This window comes from Microtus ochrogaster, chromosome 15 (assembly GCF_000317375.1).
Source record: "Microtus ochrogaster isolate Prairie Vole_2 chromosome 15, MicOch1.0, whole genome shotgun sequence".
In the NCBI taxonomy this organism is placed as follows: domain Eukaryota; kingdom Metazoa; phylum Chordata; class Mammalia; order Rodentia; family Cricetidae; genus Microtus; species Microtus ochrogaster.
In genome coordinates, this window is record NC_022017.1 from 26023613 (window position 1) to 26034047 (window position 10435).

Genomic DNA, 10435 nt, shown 5'->3' on the forward strand with positions numbered 1-10435 from the left:
TTTCCCCACCTACACTTCACCTGGAATTGTAGACAGAGAATGGTAAGAGTCCCCAGCGGCCACCATTCTCTCTCCCTTAACAGAGAGCCACTAGCGATGCATGTCCCAATGACCTTTCCAGTTGGAGTAATCTAAATGTTGTCCAGTGAAACTCCTTAAAAATGGTATCCTTACTTCTCCGTCTACACCATTTGCTCATGTATGTGATGGCTGGCATTTAAGCAGACACTTGCGCAAAGTTGGGCCCAGATGCCAAAGATAGCAGAATACAGTGGCCATAGAGCTTCTACTTAAGCCTGAGACTATGCTGAGGACCAATTATATACAGACAGATTCTACCTTGTTTAAAACGCTGTAGCCAGTGCTTTTGGTTTCCTTTTCTTTTGCCACATCAGGCAAACCTAATCCCACAGATGTCTAGTGGACATTATACAGTTAACACATCCAAAGTTGTACCAGTGAGCCCCTCTCCACCAGCATGGCCCTCCCACCAACTTCCCATCTCTGTAGAAACCAGGTCCACCCTCTAAAAGGTCCACAGTCATCCTCTGCTCATCTCTCACGCCTGCTACACACATCATGTGTGGCCGTAGTTTTTGGCTCTTATTCCCCTCCCACCGGAATGAAAGCTGCCTACAGCAGAGGCATCTCTCAGAATGAGCACTGACACAGGAGCTGGGTGTGGGGGCAGTTCGGGGGTACAGAGGCGGTTCTGTGGCTCAGGAGGAGCTCACCAGCTTCTCCTGGATCTGTTGCTTCTGAGTGAAGCGAATCTCCTCCAGCTGCTCCTTGCTCATGCCCTTCCAGCGGTCAGGGACTACACGGTGAGGCCCGAAGGAGCTGGCTGCCTGCTGCGGGTTCTCAGAGAGCAGGTCCCCATGCAGCAGGTTGGTGATCTCAGTCATATTGTCCTCTTGCTCTTTCTGCTTCTCTTGCCTCTTCCGTTCTGCCAACTCCATAACCTGTGTAGAGAAGGACCTCTGGAGTGACTACAGGGTCAAGACCACATCTGGGCCCTGGCTGCAGGCTGGAGATTATCAGAGCACTGTTGGGCAGTGGCTGGGCTTTGGCTCATTCCCCACTGGTGTGTGTACGACTGTAGGCTCTGCACCAATTTGTCAGAGCAACGGGCTGCCCCACTGGCTTGTCTCCAGTACAGGGCAGTGCGCATCCCATGGTCCCTAGAACCCCTGGACATCTGCAGGCCACCGCCACAAGCCTCCACAGCGGTGACTTCTAAAGGTGGTAGCACACAGCTGCCTCAGCAGTCCTAACAGTTTCCGCACAGCCCCATTGCAAATGAATTCCTGCCTGGTGGTGGTGGCACACACCTTTAATCCCAGGACTCAGGAGGCAGAGGCAGGCGGATCTCTGGGAGTCTGAGACCAGTCTGATCTACAGAGAGAGTTCCAGAACATCCAGGGCTATACAGGGAAACACTATCTCGGGGGGCAGGGGAGAAGAACTCCTGTTGATTCACTGCCTGGACGTGAGGGACTGTGTGATTTGTATAGAATGCCTCCCCTCTCTGGACTTCAGGTATTTCTCTGTACAGTCAAGGGATGGTTATTCTTGGTTGTTAACTTGACTACATCTACATCTGGACTTATCTAAAAACCCAAGCTGCTGGGTACCTGTGTGAAAGATTTTTTGTGTGTGTGTGAGAATTGGATCATTTGAGGTAGGAAGACTGTAGTGATTTGAATAAGAATGGTTCCCAAAGGATCATATATTTGAGTACTTAGTCACAAGGGAGTGAATTAGGAGGTGTGGCCTTGTTAGAGAAAGTGTGTTGCTGGGGGTGGGCTTTAAGGTTTCAAGAGTCCACACCAGGCCCAGGGTCTCTCTTCCTGCTGCCTGAGGGATAGCATGAAAAGCTCTCCGATACTTCCCCTGTGCCACGCATGCCACCATGTTCCCACCATGACGATAAACGGACTCACCCTCGGAAACTGTGAGCAAGCCCCCAATTACACGCTTTCTTTCCTAAGAGCTGCCCTGATCATGGGGTCTCTTCACAGAAATAGAGCACTGACTAAGACAGTGGCCCACCTTACATCTGGGTCACACCTGGTAGCAGCCTGTATAAAGGATACAGGAGAAGGAAGCCCTTGCCCTTCGCCAGCTTGTCCTCACTCTCACTGGCAAGCTCATTCCTCCACTGGCGTTAGAGGCTACTTCTTTGGGATTCTGAGGTATGCTGAACACCACCTGAGACATCCAGCTTCATGGATCAATTGGACAACTACTGGGTTCTTGGACTTTCTTTCAGAAGACGGCCATTGTTGGAATCGCCTGACCATGATCTCTAAGCCACTCTAGTAAACCCCATTTATATAGAGAGATTTGGTCTATCAGATCTGTTTCTCTAGAAAACCCTGACTAATACAGGTGGATTGGGAGACATTTCCCAGCCTTGGCTGCTCTTCTTAGAGAAGAATGAGCAGAGGACTTGAAAGGCAGGGGCTTGCAAGAGGCCAGCTGCCTTGTCATCAAGCACAGATTTTGTGGCAGACAAGACCAAATTCAAATACTTGCCATTTAGCATTTGGATATCCTTAGAAAATCGCTCATCCCTCAGAGCCTTGCTCATCCTTCTGAGCCTTTCTCTACCAGTGAAAAAGCATTAATCAGCCTCTGTGGTAGGGCTGTCAAATAGTCAAACATGCTAGCAGGGAATTGTTGCCACAGTTAAAAATCTCAGCCACCAGGATTGGAGAGATTAGCTCAATGTTTAAGAGCAGAGGACCTAAGTTCTGTTCCCAGCACCTTTATCAGGCAGCTCCCAGCTTCCTGTAACTCCAACTCCAGAGGATCCGACTTTGGCCTCTGTAGGTACCCGCATTCACATGGCTCACATGTATAGAGAGCTGCATGGAGCCGCACCTTAAAGATGGCGCTGGCTTGCGCCCTCCGCGATCCCAAAAGCGAGTGCTCTCTAGGATAAACAACTCCATATATGGCTAAGGCCAGGCTCACACTATCATCATGTGATGATCGTAAGCTGCTTGCATATGCGTGAACCTATGGGCGATGCCCACGTGGCGATCCAGGATTGGCGGCCCAGGCCTTCTTAAGGGCTGGGAGAGGCTTGCCGGGGAGAGAGATTCGATTGTCAACAAGGTCCTGAATAAACTGTTTGTGAGAAGAGCTCCGGTGTCGCGTCATCCTTGCTGGCCGAGGCGGTCGCTACATACGTGTATGCACACACACACACACGATTAAAAATAATAGGTCTTAAAACAAGTAGTGGCTACTGTTCAGAGTCCTGAGGATGGGCTAAACTGTCCTAACACTGTGTGCATCCTCATACTGAATAAAGAGCAGGTGCTATGGCCATTCCTGCTGACTATTACATTGTGCACACCTTTCATCCCAGCACTTGAGGGGCAGAGGCAGGTGGATCTCAGTGAGTTTGAAGCCAGCCTGGTTTACAGAGTGAGTTCCAGAACAGGAACTATACTGAGAAACCCTGTCTTGATTAAAAAAAGAAAAAAGCAAGTAAATGTAAAATAAAGTCAGCCATTTTCTTCCTGAGACCATATCTCTAGAGACAGGGAGAATGGTAAATCACTCAGAATCGAACTGCATGGGGAAACAGTAACAAACCCCCAAAACCTGGAGGAGAAAGCCGTTTCCAAAGGAGTAAGGAACTCAGCAACTTCAGAGGGGCTGGAGGACAGGAAGCCTAGGGGAAACCGGGCAGCTGAGAAGAGAAGGGTGCCATTTGTCTGCTCCGATGGCCTCATGACTGAGCTTGTGATACAGTAAGAACTGAGACCAGCCCAGGCCAAGTGGTGCTCACGTGGGCAGAGGCTCCTTCTGTTCTGGAGGTCTGAAAAAGTGAGAGCTTTCCCCACCCATGCGGGTGGTGAAGTTCACCAGTTTCAGTTTGCGTTGAGGGTCAGACCAAACCAGATCTCACTGACCTCTGTTATGGTGTGAGCCCTGTCAAGGGCTCTGTCAGAGCTGGTGGTGTATGCAGTCTGAACTTGGAACCCCTCCAAACGTAGGGAGACCCGGAGGAAGCAGCTATGTCCCTCCCTTCAGCCTGAGTTCAGGGTGTGGATACCTGGTTCTTGTTGAACTCTTTCATGGCTGCACAGACTTCCTTCCTGGTCAAGCCTTCTAGCTTCTGCAAGTCTCTGGCTGTTTCATCGAACTTTAGTCTTGTCTGCGTGTAGAAGTCCTCTGCCAGGAGACAAGATGCCATCAGCCTGAGTATGCCCACCAGAGTGTGGTGGTCCACACTCATTTCTACTATGGAAGAAAAGGGGGAGTACGTGGAGGGGGGAAGTTACTCCGCTCACAGGTTCTGGGAGAGCTGGAATGATTTAAGTGCAGCTCTAGATCTTCACGAGCAAGAGGTACTATGGTACTATGGGTATAAACGCTATGGATCGATGATATCTGCTGTGAATTGGTGATGTCTGCAGCAGTCCTAGGGTAAATTAGCTAGACCTTGCTAACTGGTCTATCAGGAGATGGTTTCAGCCTTACAAAGGCAAGAAGTGGTAGGAACTAGGGAAGAGGGCTGTAGAGACCAGACAAGACCCAGAGTAGAGTGCCAAGTCACAGATACTTGTGGAGTGGCAGCAAAAATTTGCCATGTCAGTGAGGGGGACAAGGCAGAGTGAAATTGGAGGGTACCAGGAGTGAAGTAGGAAGGTTTGGAATCAGAACAGGCTTCCAAACATGGCCTAGCACTGTTAGCAGCACTTTTGCTTAACCTCTGTGCCCCTCCCCTGCCCACCCTCCTCTGAGGCACAGTGCCAGTATGCAATGAACATATAAAAAGTCAAGGGTCAGCAGCTTCTTCTTTCTCTACTTGTGCTTAGAGAGGCTCCTCGTTATCTCCAAAAACAAAGAGCACGCTCTTTGTGGTGCTGGGGATGCAGGGCCTCACACACACTAGGTATGTGCTCTATCACAGTCGCGAAGGACCAGACTCTTTAACCTTGGCTTCCTGACCTCTGCAAACCTTCATCCTTAGCTCACTCATCGTCTGTTAATCTGTCATGCATCAGAGAGTGATCAAGAGCCTAGATTGGGCCCCACATTGCTCAGGATGCACACAACACAGAGGTGATAAACGGGGGTTCAAAGCACACAAACCCTCCAAACAGATATACAAAGTGTGCTAATCCATAGAGGGAAGGAAGGGTGAGAGAGGAAATGCTGGGAATGCCTGGCTGGGAAAGCTGGAGAGTAGGGACCAAGAAACTGCTTTTCTAGGAGGACATGCAAAGGCCCTGAGGGTGGGAGTGACATGATGCAATCCCAAGCGAGCGAGCCAAAATGTTTGAAGTGCCATGAAGGAGGTAGAGACACCAGCTGATGCTGTCCATGGTGGCAGAGGCCCAACATGTACAGTCTATGGGTTGCACTGGCTCTTACTGTACATCCCATGAGGACATTTGACAGCTTTGAGGTAGGTTGAGGGCATGGATGTGGCATGGTTCAGTGTGGCATTTCTTGAGAAGTTTTGTTCTGCCTGATGTATTGGGAATGGGTTGGAGGGGGAGTAACGGTAGAAAGCCACTAGCAGAGGTCCATCCAGGCGAGAAAATCTGACAGCTAGTCTCAGCAGTGGTGGCAAACAGACAGTGAGAAGTGGGCTCAAAGAACATGTAGGAGGCAGAAGGGGAACAGTTGAGGATGGCTGAAGATGAGGTCAGGATTGTCAGATCTCTGGTTTGACAGACAGGGGGGAGGCTGAAAGAGAAGAACCAACAGAGCAACCAGGGAAAGAACTGGTGTGAAAACCAAATCAAATGAATGTATCAAGGGGGCTGAGGCTGAGAACTGACTTTGGAGAGGGGAGCATGGAGATCGTGGGCCAGGCTGGCCACAGCAACTCTAGTGGACAAGGTGGGCAGGGAAGGGGTCTGAGAGGAAAGCCATCAGGGAGAAAAGAGGCTGGGAGGGGCCCAAGCTGAGCAGGGGGACTGAATCAACACACAGACAGGAGCAGCTGGGAAGTCAGAACAATCTTCCTGGCAACTCTTACTGTTCAGTCACTAGTAGCCTGCTCAGAGGACCAGATGCTGCTAGGAGTGCCTGCCAAGGAGGGGCTGATGGCCTCCATGCAGACAAATCTCACTAGGGTTTTGTTGTTCCCCACGGAGAGGCTCTTTCATGTCTGAATCCAGAGGTTCTCTGGGTCCACTGAGTCCTATGAGGACCTGCTAGCCCTGGGCCTGTGACTGTGCTCCCAAAGGACCTCGTGGATCCTCCATTTCCATGCATTTATTCATCTTCTAAGCAGACCCTGCTTCAGCTCCTGTGTCCAGGTTCCTGCCCTACATGAGTCCCACCTCGGCTTCCCTCAGTAATGAACCTGGGAGTGAAATAAACCCTTTCCTCCCCACGTTGCTTTTGGTCATGGTGTTTCATCACAGCAACAGGAAGCAAAGGAGGGCAATAAGAGTGCTCAGAAAGTGTTTCCTATACTGTAGAGGCTTGAGATGCTGACTCTGAGGACCGAGGTTTTGACTTTTGTAGTAATGTTGGTGGAGCTTTGAAAAGCATCCACAAACACTGCGCTGGAAAGACTCTTGAGATCAACCTCACTTCTCTTTGGTTACCTGCAAGCTTGTGGTCAACCCGCGCTCTCTCCCACTCTCTGTGCTGTTGCAGGGACCATTCTCTGTTCTGCTCCTGCTGGAATCTCTTCCTCTCGTGGAAGTTTAAATCCTCTCCCATGAACTTCTGCATTCCTGATACGGTGTTCCTCATGTCATTGTCTGACACCCGGGCTGGGAGATCTTTCTTGAGGGCCAGGGGGTCCGAGAGATCGAACTCACGGCGAGTTTCTGGCTTCTGAAAGCTCTGCTGGAAGTCATTGATAGCGCAACAGAGTTGTTTCCTGTCCCTCTGTTCGCGGTCATGGAGTATGCACATGACTTTGTCATTGTGCTTCATGTCAGCAGCTAGGAAAGACACAGGACACATATCAGCTACGATGAATAAAAATGAATCTACTTTAGAACTGATTTTCATGACTTAAGGACAATGTTCCCAGACTGTAACATAACCATTAAAGGGACAGCATCCGCATATATAAAAAATACTTACAAACATCTTAAGTACATAGGAAAACCAACTGAGAAATGAACACAGGTAAAGCACTATAAAGAAACCCAAGTGGATAACATATTTAGATAGGAACACTAACCTTTCATGGGACACATTCAGACAGAATGCTTAAAATGCCACCAATGTATACACTAGTCCTGACGTGAGGAATGAGACTGAGATGGCTGCACCCATTGCTGTTGAAGTGTAATTGGCGTACTTCTAACAGAGCAATCTGAGCCATCAATTCAATGCTAGTGTCTCTCTCACCGTGCACAAGGCACGTGATACATGGATATTAACTGAAGCAGTATTTGCCAAAAACCTTTTAAAATCTGGGTGTGGTGGTGCGCATCTTCAGTCCCAGCACTTGGGAGGCAGAGACCAGCCTGCCTGGTCTACATGGTCTCTGTGCTTTCACAGGCAGGCCTATCTGCACACACATGTGCATATACCCTCACACACACACCATACGCAGACACAAAGGCACACAAAAGCAAGTTTATATTATCAAGGAAACATAGATAGTACATCTATAAACACATTGGAAATACACACTTCTGTAGAAGGAAAAAAGGGGAAACTATAACGGGGTACTCGTGTTATATACAACGTAGTTTTCAGAAAGAACTCTTGAAGATGCCCGAGGTCAGCAAGGCAAAATGTTGACATCAAGCTTGGTGATGGACACATGTGTGTCTGCTACATTGTAAAGTCTGAACTACTTTACAAACAAGAACGAAAAGTGTGAAAAATGTACAATAGTATAAACAAAAGCAATTTCATTCATAATTGAATCACTTGAACATAACCACTGATAAGAAATTTTGTCTTTTTCTGCCCATATTTCTTAAAGCCTAAATTGATAGCACGTTTGTCTCTACAATTATATGCCCAGCATTTTTATACTTAAAAAATCCTATGGCATTTTAAAAACCCAATGTTCAACAATTGGTGAAATTGCTGGACATGAAGGAAAAACTGAATTCTTTTTTTATTGATTTTTATTGAGCTCTACATTTTTCTCTGCTCTCCTCCCTGCCTCTCCCCTCCTCCCTTCAGCCCTCCCCCAAGGTCCCCATGCTCCCAATTTACTGAGGAGATCTTTTCTTTTTCTACTTCCCATGTAGATTAGATCTATGTAAGTCTCTCTTAGTGTCCTCATTGTTGTCTAAGTTATCTGGGATTGTGGTTTGTAGGCTGGTTTTCTTTGCTTTATATTTAGAAACCACCTAGGAAAACTGGATTCTGTTTGACATTTTGAACTAGAACCTAGAACACTATTTGAGCTACATGTATATAAATACTATATGCACACATGTTACATACCATATGTAAATCATTGAGTCAGCTCAGAGGTCTAAGTTCCAGGATTTGTGTGTCACTTGTATTCAACAGCTGTCCTCCACAGAAGATCAGCTTTGAGTCTGAAGTAGAGAATGTGTACATGTGTGTGTTTAAGCTTTTCCCTTTTAAAGAAAGGGTTTTTTTTTTTTAAGAAAACAATGAAAAACACTCCTTTTATTTAAAATACATTTCTTAAGATGTACATTGAAATTCATTAACTGCTTTTTCTTGAGAGGAAGAATATTCTCTTTCAGTTAACTGAGCACAAGAAAATGTGGAATTTTAAAAGGAGAAAGACCATGCAAATGATAACTCTGTGTGCGTGTGTGTGTGTGTGTGTGTGTGTGTGTGTGTGTGTTCTCATTCATGCACATGCAGGAGACTGAATCTAGGGCCCTGAGAACACATAGCATTTGCTCTGGCTTCCACAGAAATGAAGACACGAGGTCTTAAGCTATAGACGGACATCTTAGAAATGCTCACCAAAAGTTTCATGCCTAGCTTTTTCAGTTGCTTCTTTTATCTTCTGGTCGTGAACTTGGACATCCCAGGCTTGTGTGTCTCCCTGGGTATGGACGAAGCAAGAGAGGTAAGAGCCGGCTAGTATAATTCAGTAGGCTACAATTCCCCTCATCTGGCCACAGAATCAACAAATTGCCTTCCCATGCTTGGATGGCTTTGCTTATAGCTGGGTGTCCTGCCTGTGCTGTGTTCACCAGGACTTCCTCCACTTCCTTAACCCACACGCATTCCCCCAGCACTGGTTAGGTACCACCCTTCTGGGAAGCCCTCTCTGATTTCCCCCTCCAGGCTCCAGTCTGTGCTGGTGCTCAACCCACTGCGTTTTCTGCGACCATTTTAAGGCATTGTCTCTTTCACTAAGTGGTGAACTCTGCAAGGTCTCCCACCTCTTGGACCCCACTCAGGTAACCAGGGCATTTGCCACCTGGAAGAATGGGGAAAGTGAGCTAAACAGGAGAATAGCAAAAAAGCAAATGCTGGCTCCCACTGCTCCCGCTGGGCCACTGTTGGTGAGCGTAAGGCTTTTCAAGTCTACCCAGGCAAACTTGGTACTTCGGTATAAACGTTCCTTCCAAGCATTGCCTCCCACCCCACCCCCCGGTGCCTCACCCCAATAATCCTGTTCCTGGCGTTGAAGACCCGTCCCTGCCTGCACAGCTCCATGTACCGCTTCTTTTCGAGGCTGGCGTCCTGTTGCAGATCCTTAACCAGCGCTACCTCCATGGCTCTGGAATCGGCGGGGCTTCAGCAGCTTTCAGAACAAACACGGTAAGAAAAGATCACAGAAATAAGCAAGCTGCAGCTCCCAGAAGCAGCAAGCCGCACTCCCAAAAGTTTGGAAGCTGATCTGTCCCAGCGACCACCAAGAGCCTGCTTTCGGCAACAAGCGGTGGCACAGGAATCGGATTTCCCGGGAAACGCTAACAACCTCCGTTGCTAGGGAAAGGCGCTTCGCTCGCGCCAGTCTCGCGAGACTTGGCAAAGCGTTTCCCGCGCTTTTCCTCCTTGGCGCACGAGGAGGCGGCTGAGGCGCGGAGGGCAGCCATGGGGCACCTTGAGCTGCTGCTCGTGGAGAATTTCAAGTCGTGGCGAGGCCTCCAGGTCATCGGTCCCTTCAAGAGGTTCACCTGCATCATCGGCCCCAATGGCTCTGGTAACCAGCGCCCCAGAGCAGTTCAGCCCGAGGGGACACTGCCTCCCGCTGTAGACCCAAGGGGCCCCGGGGGCCTGCTCTCGCCTGTCGTTGGCCTGGGGGGACCCAGACACTCCAACCCCCATTGTAGGCCTGAGGGGACCCCACCCCTAACACTGTAGGTTGGAGGGGACCCGGGGGCCTGCTCTTGTCATTGCTGGCCTGGGGTGTCCCAGTCACCGCCAGTCCCTGCTGCCGCCCAGAGGGGACCGAGTCCCCCCACAGACCGCTGTAGGCCCGAGGGGGACCCGGTCACCCCCAATCCCTGCTGTCGCCCTGAGGGGACCGAGCCCCCCC

The 10435-nt window shown here is 49.2% G+C and overlaps 2 protein-coding genes across 2 annotated transcripts in view; one reads left to right on the top strand and one right to left on the bottom strand.

The window, feature by feature from the left end:
• Ribc2 (RIB43A domain with coiled-coils 2) overlaps positions 1-9782 on the bottom strand; it is a 12688-nt gene extending 2906 nt beyond the window's left edge. Inside the window, exons 1-5 of the mRNA XM_005354404.3 lie at positions 9556-9782; positions 8908-8989; positions 6588-6932; positions 4073-4191; positions 735-962 (exon numbers count right to left, since the gene is read on the bottom strand). Coding sequence (XP_005354461.1) covers positions 735-962; positions 4073-4191; positions 6588-6932; positions 8908-8989; positions 9556-9669 — 888 coding nt within the window. The 5' untranslated portion in view covers positions 9670-9782. The remainder of the gene's footprint in view (positions 1-734; positions 963-4072; positions 4192-6587; positions 6933-8907; positions 8990-9555) is intronic.
• Positions 9783-9961: 179 nt separating this feature from the next.
• Positions 9962-10435, top strand: part of Smc1b (structural maintenance of chromosomes 1B) — a 67345-nt gene continuing 66871 nt past the window's right edge. Inside the window, exon 1 of the mRNA XM_005354405.3 lies at positions 9962-10099. Coding sequence (XP_005354462.1) covers positions 9991-10099 — 109 coding nt within the window. The 5' untranslated portion in view covers positions 9962-9990. The remainder of the gene's footprint in view (positions 10100-10435) is intronic.